This window comes from Scylla paramamosain, chromosome 2 (assembly GCF_035594125.1).
Source record: "Scylla paramamosain isolate STU-SP2022 chromosome 2, ASM3559412v1, whole genome shotgun sequence".
Taxonomy (NCBI): domain Eukaryota; kingdom Metazoa; phylum Arthropoda; class Malacostraca; order Decapoda; family Portunidae; genus Scylla; species Scylla paramamosain.
In genome coordinates this window covers 12,674,293-12,690,000 of record NC_087152.1, presented here as the reverse complement: position 1 = coordinate 12,690,000, position 15,708 = coordinate 12,674,293, and the positions used below count along the sequence as shown (strand labels likewise).

The 15,708-nt window shown below is 51.0% G+C and overlaps 1 protein-coding gene across 1 annotated transcript in view; it reads right to left on the bottom strand.

Moving 5' to 3' along the window:
* LOC135110292 (protein expanded-like) overlaps positions 1-15,708 on the bottom strand; it is a 75,110-nt gene that overhangs the window by 24,963 nt on the left and 34,439 nt on the right. Inside the window, 4 exon segments of the mRNA XM_064022476.1 lie at positions 555-741; positions 1,119-1,198; positions 14,225-14,301; positions 14,920-15,019. Coding sequence (XP_063878546.1) covers positions 555-741; positions 1,119-1,198; positions 14,225-14,301; positions 14,920-15,019 — 444 coding nt within the window.

The following is a 15,708-nucleotide window of genomic DNA, read 5'->3' as shown; positions in this document are numbered from 1 at the left end:
TTCTCCACAGTGTGATGGTTAGCCTCGATACCACAGCCCATTGTGCAAGTGCATCCTCCTAACTGCTTTAATAGTCAAATTTAATTTCAGTACTTAAAGTTACAGTCTGGGAACGCACCTCTACTGACTCAGTATAAGAATACCATTTGTCGCTTGTCAAATCTGAACAGGCAGCCTTCATTAAAGCGCGACTGTCGTGGTCTGTGCTGGCGTCATGGTCTCCAGGGTGTGATGTCATGGAAACCACTGCAAGTCTCAGTACACTTGAAATACGCAGGTATATCCAAAGTATCAGTGTTACTCGCACCATAAGAAGCGTCCCGTCATCCACAAGTATCAGCAGGAGGCAACTTGGTTCCCCACAGTATTTGCCATTACTCTCACGGATATGCCAAGAGTAATGAAGACTATAAGTAACTTTCTCGGTTGCAAAACTACCTTTAAACATCACCAAGATGTCACCAGTCAGGTCCAGTCCAGTCCACCATACTGATCCACGGGAGGGGCACTGGGTAGTGAGGGGAGCGGGAGGTACAGTACATAACAATTCTCACCCAGGAGGGGAAGTAGAGGGCGGGGTCAAAGTAGTGGCCATGGTGCTGGTCCTCGCTGTAGTCCCCGAGGTCTGCCTGGAGAGCGTGTGAGGCCAGCAGGAAGGCGGCCTCATCGCTGAGTGGTTGATGATACTGCAGCACATTTTCTCGCAGCTGTAGATAATAGTGGAGACGGGAGAGGCCGTCCCTGTGGGGAAGACGGTAAGTGAGGCCAATGAGGACTGAGGGAACGAATGCGCCACAAAAAGGTATGTGAAAAGAAAGAATGAAAAAAAAAAAAAGGTGGTTAGGGCACGTTCAAGATTAGTGGGGACACTTGAGGACTTGTTGAAAGGCGAGGAGCACATGATCTGCTGGGAGGGACAATGAGGGCCGGTGGTGAGGACAAAGAAGCGAGAACAAATGATGATAAGGACAATACAGGAGAATGGATAGAGTACACGTGGGGATGACAATGGGGATAGCTGGCGAGGAGGGCAATCAAGGCGACACACAGGTGACGCCAAACACTGCGTCACTACATCTGCACGATGGCATGCAGGTGTAGCGCGGGGGCACACGTACCTAAGTAAGAGGTGAGTCTCCACGTAGAACTGAACTCTGAACTTGAACTGCAGGAGAGGCTCGTCGCTCGCGTCCATCCCCTGTGTGGAGAGAAAACAGGCACCTGCCGTACTCTATACACATACAACCCGCCATGCCCCGGTACCCTGCACGCCTACAACCCACAACCTGCCCCAGCACAAGCGCACCAGTACCCATCTGATGGTTTGCATAGATATAAATTGTCAGTGTGATAGTTTGCATACGTACATCTTGCAAGACTGTGATAGTTTGCATATATCTGCCACCTGTCGTTGCCTACCTTTGCATCAATATCTCCTGCCTTAGTGTTGATAGTGTGCATAAATACCACCTGCCTCAGTGCGGTGGTATACATAGTGACGACCCGCCACAGCCTCAGTCCTGATAGTTTGCATAAATACCACCTGACATGCTGACAACACTGACCTCAGCCTGCCTTGCTTTAATAACACGGATCCACCTGCTATGCTGACCCTCCCTACACACACACACACACACACACACACACACACACACACACACGTTGTGGTTTACGTCGCGTTTTATTCATACATTTCAGACAGCGGCATATGTTTAATTTGCATACAGGCGGTGGTGCCTCGGCATGAGTGTGGAGCAAGTGGAGCCTGTATAATTTCTTGGTGCGGAGGTGACCGGTGTGGTACGGTTGCTCGGGTGGTTTGTGTGGTGGTGGTGGTGGTGGTGGTGGTGGTGGTGTGGTGCTGTACTTAGGTGGTGGTGGAGGCGCTCGTGTAAAAGCTGAGCACAGGATACGAAAAAAAAAAAAAAAGATAAATAGAGACTGTATACATTTTAAAATCTTTCGTATTCGTCCAAGGTCGAAGATGGATGTAGTGAAAGAATTTGTCGCCTGGTCGAGTTATGGGAAGAGGCTGAGGGTTGCGTAGGGGCGGTGTGGTGGTGTAGTCTGGTGTGAGCCGTGGCCTTGAGTCGGGTCTGGTGTGGGGGTTGGGTGGCGGCAGCAGCAGCGGCAGGCGGCGGGTCTGGCATGTAGGGCTGGACACGGAGGAGGAGGTAGTACTCGAGGCCATCCATCCAGGCCCTGCCGTCTGGGGTGTAGCGTCTGGGCATGTAGGCTCTGTTCTGAGGCGGTGGGGGAGCGAGGGGGCTGCACCGTGGAGGCTGTGGTGTACCAGGCCGGGTTATGAAGGTGCGCACGGCCACCTTACCCGAGTCGCTGCCGCCGCCACCACCACCACCGCCGCCGCCGCCGCCGCCGCCGCCCTCCCCGCTGCTCATCTTCATCACGCCGCGATAAAACCCGCGTCCAGCGCTCCCTCTCACTGGGGTGTATTTCTTGCACAAATGTTGGGTGTTGAATCCCCTCGGGCATCCATTATGACAATCGGGGCCTCGGGGGAGAGCGTGTGGCCGCAGGAATCTAGCGACATCTGGCACACGAGTGAGGCTGCCCCCGGCCACGTTCCTACTACGGTCAGAGTCTTTCCAGCATGCCCGCCGTCTCCCGACCCGCCCACCTGACTTCAACTCATTTAATTCAATTGGAAGGTGATGTCTGGATTGCAAAGTCTACATGTCGGACCCTCCGGAGCGAGGACAGCGTGGCTGAGCGTGCGGCGGGGCGCGCGTGCTGCAGGGCGCGGGGCCAAACAGCCCGCCACGACCAAGCTGGGGTCAGTGTGAACATCAGAACGCTGCCATCATCCACGAGCGAACTATTGCACATTTTTTTTACACCTGAAAATCAGAATACCACATTTTTTATCCACCTCAATATTAATATCTCCTCGGATAAGACACCCTGCCGGCGGCCCCTCGCAACACAGACGGCGTGGCTCCCCTACAACAATGAAAACCTTGAGCTGTCATGATCGCTCTACGGAATTTTGGCGCATAGATTAAAATGCCGGCCCATGCCGCCGGCCCCACGCAGCTGTCTGCCTATCCGGCTCGCGGCGCAGCCCAGGAAATATGCCACGAATTCTTGAGCGTTTTGTCCGAGCCAGTGAATTCCTCAGAGGCCAAGTCCCACACACCGCCCGCCCGCCCGCCGTCACCATGGCAACCCTCCACGCTCCGCCCGCGCCCCACAACGTACAAGGTTATACGTTGTCACTCACATGCCCTTCCTCTGCCTGAAATCGAAAACTCATCATTAACTAGAGAAAGTTGTGTTAGGTTCATGGTCGTTTACAGCCAAGTCCTCGCTATCTTGCTGACAAGGAAATGCTACATAAACTTCAGAAGCAAATTCAGGAAATGTTGCAAACTTTTCAACTTCAGATGACGTGTTCTGACGGAGGGATCGCAGCTCCAAGGAACGTCTGAAAGGCGCCTGCTGCTTCTTTGAGGCGAATTCATGACTGACTCTGCACACCGGGACGAGCAGCAGAGCAGAGGCGAGGGTCCTCGCTGGTCTGGCTGCAGGTCCTGCCCCACCACTGCTAAAACTGGCTTCCCGACACTCAGACAAACAGACACACACACACACACACACACACACACACACACACACACACACACACACACACACACACAAATAAAAATTTACAACTACACAAAAAAATGGTCGTCAGCGGATCAAAGTTTTAAATATTTTACGAATATATACGAGAATCGCGAAAGCTTATGAAATTATGAAACTATTGACCACAACCGCCAGTGTTTACGATAATCCTGTTGTGGTGCTACTGTTTGGTCGGCGCCGCACCAACCCACCACCCTCACCACCACGGCCACCACCATAACCTGTCCCACGGCTCCACCGCCACACAACTCCAGGTTACCACGTTTCGAGGGTCTAAGAGTCACTATTATTGCGTCACCTGTCATTACCGTAGGCACCATCACGTGCCCCCCGGCTACCCACCTCGGTCACCACCATCTGTTCTGCGCCTCCAGCACACCACCACTTGTGGCTTGGAAGAGGAAGAAAGGAGGGGGAGGAGGAAGGGAGGAGAGGTGTAGGGGAGGCGAAAGAGAGAGGAAGAAAGGTGAAGGGAAGGAGAAAGGAGTAGAGGGAGACGAGGACGGGGTAGCAGCAACACCTGACTCTCAAATCCCTCACAGAGATTTTTTTTCTCCAGATTCTTGGGGAGCGGTGCAGACCGAGAAATTTTAACAGGACAGTAAATAGCAATCTTTTTCCTGCACATGGCTAGACTGATTGCCTTTCTTGGAACACACACACAAACACACACTAATGTAAGGAGATCGAAAACGTGGCGCGTAGGTCCACTGAAGTGCTCTCGTTTACTAATCAATGAACGTTTTAAGCATCCTAGACAGCATCTCTCTCTCTCTCTCTCTCTCTCTCTCTCTCTCTCTCTCTCTCTCTCTCTCTCTCTCTCTCTCTAAGATGACGGCGACGACCCTACTGACCACCGCAGCGAGTGGCAACAATTCGCATCGTTGCCACACCACCACGAACATCACCACCACCATCACCACCACTACCAGCATCACTATTTTCAACGCCAACACCACCACCACTACTACCACCATCTCCACTGCAAGTACAACTATCATTATTACCACCATCATAAACAACAACAGCAACAACAACAACAACAACAACAACAACAACGTCAGCCGTGCGGTCATTCTTACAACTGCCTTTCATACCCAACACACACACACACACACACACACACACACACAGACAAGGACAGTTCAACTTCGTTGCAGTCTTACCATACAATTTCGGAGAGAGAGAGAGAGAGAGAGAGAGAGAGAGAGAGAGAGAGAGAGAGAGAGAGAGAGAGAGAGAGAGAGAGAGAGAGAGAGAGAGAGAGAGAGAGAGAGAGGAGAGAGGAGAGAGAAGAAGAGGAGTAGTAAGGGGAGGAGTAGTAAGAGGAGGAGGAGGAGGAGGAGGAGGAGGAGGAGGAGGCAGGGTCCGCTCGACGGTCCCCGCTTGGTAATAGTGGAGCGTACATTCCTGAGAGGGTTTGAGCTAGGCATCCACACCACCAGGCCGACCTGCCGCCCAGTCGATCACGCGGCCAGCCACCACCCAACCTTACCATCCACCTCCTCCTCCTCCTCCTCCTCCTCCTCCTGTTACTCCTGCTCTTATTCACCTCTTTTCTTCCTTCACCTCCTCCTCCTCATCATCATCCTCCGTCAGTTATCAACATTCCACGTTTTTCTCCAGTTAACAGTTATTAGTCTGCCACTCAGTTATTCAGGTCTGTTCCACCAATTGTCCAGTCAGTCAGTTATACCTAGCCATCCTCAGCCACTCAGCCAGTTATGCCTGAACGTTCTCAACCAATCAGCTGCTCTCTGCCAGTCAGCTATTCAGGCATACACATTCCCAGCCAGTCAGTCTGTCATGTCCGACCATCTTCAATCAATAAGCCAGTTATGCTCAACCACCTTCAAAGAGTAAGGTAGCTACTCTCTACCACCCTTAGCTACCCCGTCAGTTATGCCTAACCATCGTCAAACAGTAAGCAAGTTATGCTCATCCATCCACAACCAGTCAATCAGTCAGCCAGCTATGCCCAACCATTCTTAGCCAGTCAGTCAGCTAAGCCCAACCATCTTCAACCAGTAAGACAGTTATGCCCAACCATCCTCAGAAAACCAGCCAGTCAGCCAGTTATGCCCAACCATCCTCAGACTAGCTATGCCAAACCATCCTCACCCAGTCAGCTAGTTAGTCAGTTATGCCGAACCATTCTCCGCCAGTGAGCCAGTTATGCCCAACCATTCTTAGACAGTCAACTAATAATACCCAGCCACCCTCAGCCAGTTATGTTCAGCCATCCTCAGCCAATCAGGCAGCCAACTAGTTATGCCCAGCCATCTTCAGCCAGCCAGCCATTCAGACTAACCATCCTCAGCCAGCCAGCCAGCCAGCCAGCCAGCGGGGCTTGGGTAACGGCTTCGACTGCCTCCATCTACTCTCCCTCCCTCCCTCCATCGGCTCGTACCCTCCCTCCCTCCACAGCCTCCACTCCAGCCTCACTCCATCACAGCTAACACACTCCACCTCCTCTACACACCTGCCCCGCTCGCAACCATTCGCCAGCGTTCCTCCACACACCTGTACTGTATTTGCTTTAAGGGAAGGGCGCAGGTGAGCACTCAGGATTAGGTGGTGTGTGTGTGTGTGTGTGTGTGTGTGTGTGTGTGTGTGTGTGTGTGTGTGTGTGTGTGTGTGTGTGTGTGTGTGTGTGTGTGTGTGTGTGTGTGTGTGTGTGAGAGAGAGAGAGAGAGAGAGAGAGAGAGAGAGAGAGAGAGAGAGAGAGAGAGAGAGAGAGAGAGAGAGAGAGAGAGAGAGAGAGAGAGAGAGAGAGAGAGAGAGAGAGAGAGAGAGAGAATGTAGTAAGGAAAGAACAAATCATATCAAGATGTGTGGCCTCCATAGAGTTCACGGGAAGCTTCAGTGTACGTGGAGTGTGTACGTGTGCTGAGGTAAAGAATGAAAGAGTTTGTATCACACTCCACATACGTACCAATGCACCTCCAGCGACATTAAGAGAACTATTCACCACTAGTAAAGGCGATGTGATGGCAAGGACAGGACACAACAGCACAGTACTTACGATGCACAATTACATAACATGGAGTTAGAGGCAAAACTGGGAGCTGTTCAAGGCAGAGGGTTAAGTAAAGTGAATTCAGTGCTTCTAAAACGAGTCCCAAACGTTACTGTGGCCGAGGTACATTGCACCCAAAAATAAGATTTATGTTATATTTCAACATATCAATAGTATATGGTGTGAAAACGGATTATTCTATAAGATCTACTGTATAGACTCCTTCAGTATTATCTTGGATGTGATATATTACAATTAACAACTGAAGCGTCTACACATCAATATTCATGCATCGTAGAAGTGGTAAACAACGAATAATGTCCGGTACTGAAAAGGGAAATCTGTGTTTAACTTCTTCCACATCATCGCACGCGAAAAACACCAAAACTAAGAATAGCATTTCTATCTAGAACTTAACACATCAACATTTCTGCATCGTAAAAGCAATAAGACAATGAAACTGCCAATATCCGTACATACAAAAGCACATTTGCTCCTAATTCCTACCAACAGTCTACGAAGCATTTCAGGCCACTCTAACACCCTTTCTTTTTAATGACAGAATACAACATCTCCAATATCTATCTAACCTGTCCCTTCCTCCCATCACCCAGCACTAGTAACTGTAATGGAGGATGGGGAGAAATCACAACAATCTGCCGGACCATTATTACACTTCCCAAGTTCCTGGGGGCAAAGGTCAAAGCGTAACGAGAATTAGGGACAGAGTACACACAGCCTGGAGCGCGACCTTTGTTACACCTGCCTTTGTTTATTGTGGATTCCTTGACCCGTGTGTGTGTGTGTGTGTGTGTGTGTGTGTGTGTGTGTGTGTGTGTGTGTGTGTGTGTGTGTGTGTGTGTGTGTGTGTGTGTGTGTGTGTGTGTGTGTGTGTGTGTGTTGGTAATGACTATGAGAACGACAGACTGTAAATGTTTCATGATAACTTAAACATTTAGGACAACTAGCTGAGAGAGAGAGAGAGAGAGAGAGAGAGAGAGAGAGAGAGAGAGAGAGAGAGAGAGAGGGTCAGGTAGATGGTTCTTGGTTGGGATAATGGCGAGGAGAGTGACAGGAGGGTACCCATACCTTCATTTCCATGTTCCCTTCACCACCACCACCACCACCACCATCATTACACAGGCAACCTTCCTACACCATCACCAACATCATTGTCACTATCACCACCACCACCACCACCACCACCAGAATTACCACCGTTTTTACAACTACCCCCATTGTGTGGTTGTTAGCTAGTTGTGTGAACGAGTGAATGAGCGAGACTTGTGTGAGGCATGAATACGTGTATGAGTGAACGAGCTAGGCTTCAGTCATAAGTGTTAAGTTGAAGTGCGCGGCCTGGCGCCGGGAGATCACCTACCTCCAGCCTTCTGTTCACACCTTCTGTGAATAAACACCTGCACTGTTACCTGCGTTTCCTGTGCCCCTGCTGGTCAAGAGTCGAACATGGCGCAGTGAGTAGGATCAGGACAAGGCTGCAGTGGGTACGGCGCAGAATGGAGAAGCAGTTGGAGGCGCTGGCTGCCCTGCTAGCGCGACAGTCGGAGCAGAGTCAGGCTCTGCTAGCGCGACAGTCGGAGCAGAGTCAGGCTCGCGAGGAGCGTTTAACCCAGCTGCTGGAGAGAGTGGGGACACAAGCTCCCAGTCGCACCACGGCGAGCAATGAAGGCGAAACCACAGCCCGCAGCACGTCTACCCAGGGCGCGAGGTTCCCGACGTCCGCCACCATCATTCCTCACTTAACGGCGTCAGCATCTTTACGTGAGTTCGACACGTGGCGCCATAAGTTTGAAGGATACGTAACCCTCGCCAGGATAGACTGTCTCTCCCTGGCTGAGCAGAGGGCGGCACTCGCTGCTGTCCTAGACGACGAGTGGACCCGTACACTTCGCTACGGGATAAGCTTACCGAGAGACGCGGAGTTAAGAACCATCCTCGATGCAATGTGTGAGTACCTGCGAAGCCAGCGCAACATCATCATGGATAGAAGAGACTTCTACTCCCGCGTGCAAGAAACGCAAGAAGGTTTTGACGACTTTTTATGTGCTGTTAAGGAAATCGCCAATTTCTGTGACTTTTGCGACCAGTGCATAAACCATCAGCTGCGTGACAGAATTGTCGTTGGGACACGAGACGAAGTGGCTCTGAAACGCATGCTGGAAAACAAGAAACTCACCCTTGAAAACGCCATAGATATTTGCAGAGCATCAGAGAGCGCTAACCAGTGTAGTGCAGTACTAAGGGGCGGCTCTCACTCTTCGAGCCATGGTGTGAACGCTGTCTCGAACTACAGGAAGGGCAGTTTCGGGGGCTCAAGCCCCACGGGCTGTTATCGTTGTGGCAAAGATTGTCGCAGTGACAAAAGGGGATGCCAGGCAATAGATAAAGTGTGTCGTAACTGCGGGAAAAGAGGGCATTTTGCGAGTGTATGTCAGCAGACAGTGAGGAAACGACGAGGAGCTTCGAGGAGTTCCTCAACTGTCTCTCCTCATCGCGGTGCAGGCCCGAGGCGGGGAGCCAGTGCCAGTGTATACCAGCTCTTATCAGGCGTATACACAAAGACGGTGACGGCACGACCTGCGCCCCAGGTGCTCATTACCGCCACACATCCCGCTGGAAGAGACAAGATTACGTGGACTCCTGACTCTGGGGCCGAAACGACCGTTATTGGCCTCGACACGGCAACACTCCTTGGAATCCCGCCCTCCAGCTTGGCGCCCGCTGATGGTGATGGACTTTATGCTGCCGGTAATCACCCCCTCACCTGTGTAGGAACTTTCTCGTCGCACTTGCAACTGGGCGACAGGGAAGCTGAGACTGTTGTGAGCGTGGTGAAGGAGGTGAAGGGGGCGCTGCTTAGCTGGTACGATTCCATCGCTCTCGGAATCCTCCCCGAAGATTTTCCGGCTCAAATCCGACCGCTACGCAGGGAAGAACAGCACACCGGCAACAGCTCCATCAAGTACCCGACCGCCTCGCAGCCACCTCTATCTACGCCCACAGAAGTGATCAGCTGGCCTCATTCCTACGACCCAACGCCACAGCAGCGTGCGGGGCACGCTGCTGCTGTGATCAAGGCCTTTCCCAGCGTCTTCGAAGCAAAGGAAGGTTTACGTGCAATGGCTGGTGGATCCATGGCCATCGAGTTGACAGACGACGCTCGACCCTTCGCGACATCGACACACTGTGTGCCCGACGCCCTCTCACGTGCTCCAGTACAGGACCCAGTGGAGGAAGAGGATGCTGCTACTTCTGGTGACCTCGACCCTCTCCACTCAGCGGTCATCTCAGCGTTATCTGCCACCAATGAGGACGGCGTCCGCTTAGCACCACTCCAGGATCAGACTGTGGAAATGGTACGTGCCGCAGCAGCAAGAGACGGGGAGTACTGCTTGCTCAAGAACGTCATCATCGAGGGCTTCCCTGATCATTGCCACGACCTCGATCACCGCTTGCGTACGTACTGGCCGGTGCGCAGTCTGCTGGCCGTAGACGACGACCTGGTGGTTTACGGGCCGAGGCTTCTTATTCCTCACAGCCTCCGCCGAGAAACACTAGAGCGACTCCATGACAGTCATCAGGGGATGGAGCGCACCAAGCGACGGGCCCGACAAACGGTGTACTGGCCTGGTATGGACAGAGACGTTGAGAACGTCGTTTCTGGATGCTCACTATGCCGTCCACTCCTACCAAGCCAAGCCAACGAACCTCTCTGGCAGGACACGGACACACCCAGCAGGGTGTTTGAGTCAGTTTCTGCAGACTACTTCCACGCAGCAGGCCGTACATACCTCGTGTATGTAGATCGCTTGTCTGGGTGGCCTCACGTGTCTGCATGCTCACGTCCAGCATCGGCTGATCAGCTCGTTCGTGTCCTTCGGGGTGTGTTCGCCGACACGGGCGTGCCTGTTCTCCTGAGGACTGACGGTGGACCGCAGTTCACTTCTTCATCGGTACGGCGCTTCCTGGCTCGATGGGGGGTGGAGCATCGTGTATCTTCACCTCATTATCCACGCTCCAATGGTCACGCCGAGGCAGCGGTCAAGTCCGTGAAGAAGCTGATCCTCACGACCACACAGCAGGGACACCTGGACGAGGATGCGTTCGCTCGCGGGTTGCTGGAACTGCGCAACACTCCGAGGGCGGAAGGGCGATCACCAGCACAAGTCCTCTTCGGTCATCCTATGAGGTCCTGTGTCCCGGCTCATCATCGCTCATACGCTCAGCAGTGGCAGCGCGCTGCTGATGAGTGCGACGCCAAGGCAGAGCGACTGAGGAAGAAAGCGAAACTTCGCCACGACGCGTCCGCCCGTACTCTTCCTCTCCTGCACCTCGGTGGCCACGTCGACGTTCAAGATCACACGACAGGCCTCTGGGATCGCCTGGGTGTCATCGTGGCTGTTGGGCGAAGGAGAGACTACCTCATCAAGATGGGCAGCGGTCGCGTGATGTGGCGTAATAGAAGACACCTACGCCCACACAGACCTCTTGCTCCCCTTCCTGTCGAGCAGCACACCGCTCATGGCGGTGCAGCGCTTCAGCATCAGGGTCACGAGGAACACCACCATCCCGGCAGCCCGGAGCATCAGGGTAACGGGGTACACCGTGGCCGAGAGCAACCAGAGCGTCGAAGCAGCCGACAGCGTAGGGAGCCGAGACGACTGCAGGTGCGGTGGCACCGTAGCACCTACGATTAGTCGTACGTGTTCATTGTACGCTGTGTTTGTTTTGTGTATATGTACCGTGTTTTCTGTACTTCAATCATTGTAACTTTGTTTCATGTGTTACGGTAGCCATAACAAAGATAAGGAATCTTCCTTATGTCTCGGGGGAGGTGTGTGGTTGTTAGCTAGTTGTGTGAACGAGTGAATGAGCGAGACTTGTGTGAGGCATGAATACGTGTATGAGTGAACGAGCTAGGCTTCAGTCATAAGTGTTAAGTTGAAGTGCGCGGCCTGGCGCCGGGAGATCACCTACCTCCAGCCTTCTGTTCACACCTTCTGTGAATAAACACCTGCACTGTTACCTGCGTTTCCTGTGCCCCTGCTGGTCAAGAGTCGAACACCCATCACCATTACCTTCACCTCGAGTGTTCTAAGTCATTACCATTCCTTCACCACCACATCCCTGTGAACACCTTCCGTAGTACACTGGAGCAATACTCCCATGTGTACATCACCCAGCCGTCTTGTAGGTATGTATGTGTGTACACCAGCACGGCCATGAGCCCACCGCCTTCCCTACATGGCCTTCCCGGTGAGTAGTGAGTGATGGGTACATAATCATGAGGAGCAGGGAGGTAGGGGGCGGGGGATAGGGGGCGGCGTGGCGAGGAGCACGGACAGCAGGTTAGGACAGGTGAGGGGGACAGGGGGAGGACAGGGTGAGTATAGGGTCGTGGCACGGGGCTAGTGGAGCATAGCTAGTGGTGGGGTGTTCGAGGGACTGACGGGAGGTGGAGCACGGCAGACCAACAGCGGCACGGGCAACGTGGTGAAACAAGAGCAAGGTGGAGCGCAGCACGGCAGAGGAGAGGCTGCTGCACGGATTGGAGGGGCACGGCGCGCCACATGGAGGGGCGGGGCGGGGCGGAGCAGCCTGGATGGGACTGCCGGTGGGGCATGGCAGGCGGACACGGGGCGGGGCGGGGATCAGAGGTAGTGGGGCATGGCAGGTGGAAAAGGGCGGGGCACGGAGCTGATGGGGCACGGTGGACGGACACGGGCTGGCCAGGGCAAAGAGGGGCGGGGCAGAGGGGCGGGGCGGGTCGGCTCGGGGCGGGGCGGGGCAGCAAGGCAGGCCCCTCAAGGCGTCATTACAGAAGAATGCTGGTGATCCTCCATTATACTAATATACATGGCGGCACTTTCTCTCCGTTCTTCCTCTCCCCCTCCATTCCGCCCTGCCCCTACTTGCCTCCTTCCCTCCTCCCTAACTCCTGTCGGTTCCGACCCTTCCTTCCCGTCCAGCCCTTTCCCCCTCCCCCCCCTCCACCTTCTCCTCCTCTTCCCTTACCTTGCTTACCACCGCCGCTGTTACAGATTACCACCACCACCACCATCACCACCACCGTGATATCACCACCACCACCAACAACAATAACAAAACTGTTCCCATTCCTACTAATGCTATTATAACTACAACTAATAACATCACCATTACCATCATCATCATCATCATCATCATCATCATCATCATCATCATCACCACTACCACCACCATAACCATTACAGGCCTCACATCATTCCCTCATATTATCGAGCCCACCACCACCACCACCACCACCACCACTTGTGACCCGTCAAAATAAAATATGCAAATGAGGGGTGACGCTTGACAGGTTGGCTCGAGGCAGACTTTTCCCGGTGGTGTGCGGGCCTCCACCACCGGGATGCTGCGCCGCTGTGTCAAGGCTGTGTCAAGGATGTGCTGGAGGCGAGGGCACAGTGGAAAAAGGAGGCGATGGCTGTGGTACTGCTGCTACTCTCTCTCTCTCTCTCTCTCTCTCTCTCTCTCTCTCTCTCTCTCTCTCTCTCTCTCTCTCTCTCTCTCTCTCTCTCTCTCTCTCTCTCTCGCTCTGCTGTGTCGATACTGTGTTAAGACTGGTATGTATGTCACAGCTGTTCTATAACCCTTTGAATTACGTATTAGCTGTATTATACTTGTAGCCTTGTGAATGATATATTTGCTGTATTAAACTCGTACTTCTTTGATTGTTTGATGTATTAGTCTTAAATGATGTTTTGAAGATTTCTAAGACAGTTCTGTTCATATTTCCTCCAACACTTGTATTGTACTACCCTTGCTGCTTTTGAAGGTCATACTTGAACACGAAGGAAGAACAAGCGCCAGCATACCCGTTGGCCCTGACGAGACGGTTTGTGATAAGGTCGATAATGCTGGTTTCTTTAGTTAATTTTCGTGCTGTCCTATCGTAATGTTTTTTTTTTTTTTTTTTCCGAATGTCCGGGTGTGATGTGGTAGTTTTTGTGGGTGAAACTTTGTTATGCCCACAAGATTCTTTCAGTAAAATATATATGTATAGACCGATCTTCCCTAACACACACACACACACACACACACACACACACACACACACACACACACACACACACACACACACAATGCATTATACAAGTTCCCCTAACAGTAGTAAGATACAAAAAATAAATATATATATGCACATGTGTCAAATTTACCCCTCAGATGATGAACATAGATAAAATTCCGTCATTTTTTTGCTCACCAATACAATGACCACCACTTTTTGTCACCATTCCAAACCGCTACTGTGCAAGGAAGGAAAACAGCTAATATATGTTCACTTAGCTAAGACAAACACACACTTGGTACAAATAAAAACAAGAATATATGAGAGAAAAAAAGAGCATTAGTGTGCAAGGAAGGAAACAAATAATTAATAATCACCTGACTAAACATGAACACGCACTCGATAAATACAAAGCACGAGTATGTAAGAAAAATATAAAGTGAGGGAGTGGAAAGTATAATGTAAGAACGCAGTACAACACTTACATTAGGGGACGTCTTCCATGCCTTGGGCCCATACTTGCTGAGTTTACTGTCGGGGTCTGCGAACACATTTTCTCCATCTGCAACACAAAAACAACACCAAGGTTAGCGAGCAACAACACTGCGCACTAACATCACGCTGCTCACGACGCAGGGGATCAGCGGCATCTATCTCCAGTCATTATCATTACCAAGGACGAAAAGTGAGGAAAAACAGGTTCATAACAGTCAAGCACATCACGAAACACGGTAACACAGCACAGGTCAGTGACACAAGCCTTTCAAGCAGCCTCCCCACACGAGACTGTCACAAGAAACATCACCAAAATTATTAATATAATTTTACACACCCAGACCACTGAGCAAATACGGTTTGGCAGCGGCTATACTAAGCTATCTCACTGTTCATAAATAAAAGCCTGACAAGTTATTAACAATTCATATGAAAGTAAATATAGAATGGGGTGTCTGAGATATAAAAATACGAATCATATTAGGAATTACGAACAAAGCATCAAGGTCACAGAGTGATATTATATATATATATATATATATATATATATATATATATATATATATATATATATATATATATATATATATATATATATATATATATATATATATATATATATATATATATATATAATGTGTATGCGTGTGTGAGTACAAATTTGTGTGAGGGGTGACACACTTACCTATGGTGGTGACGAGCCCAAACAGATCAGTGTCCTGCATGCCCAGCTGCTGCAGGTAGGAGCACGTCTGGTTGTAGATCTCGCCGACTCGGGTTTTCACCTGCAAACAAAGGCACGGGAAGGGTCCATCAGGTGACTCGTGACCGATTGCGTGACACACAGGTGAAGGTGAACACCATCCACAAGGTAAAAGTATAGCGGTAAACAAAATGAAAGTACCCACGCCAACAAAAACAAGTTAAACACACACACACACACACACACACACACACACACACACACACACACACACACCAATAAAACTAAAACTATCAACATTAACAACAACAACACTACGAGTATTTCCACAACTACTTCAACTCACAACAAAACACTAAGAACAATACTATACCTACAACTTCTATAAGAGTTACGTACACCTACTCCTTGTCCTCCTCCTACTGTTACCACCACTAACAGCAAGAACAACAACAACAACAACAACAACAGGTACCACTATCTCCCCGGAAGTGTTATATGCACCTTTCTTCCCTTGTGTTGGAAAACATCACTAATCATCAAATAATGCAACTTTCGCACACAATGCAAACAAAATTCCATGACTTTCACCACACTGATATTTCGCACCAACGCGGGTGGCTTCCTTGAGTCAATAGTTCACCTACCAAGAGTTGGGTTGCACTCACGAGAAGGGTATGATGTAACACTGATTTGCTACTATATCTGATTTTCTTTCCACACGTTTACTGACTTAAGTACTCATGCCTGGCGAGCTACTACGCGAAGAGA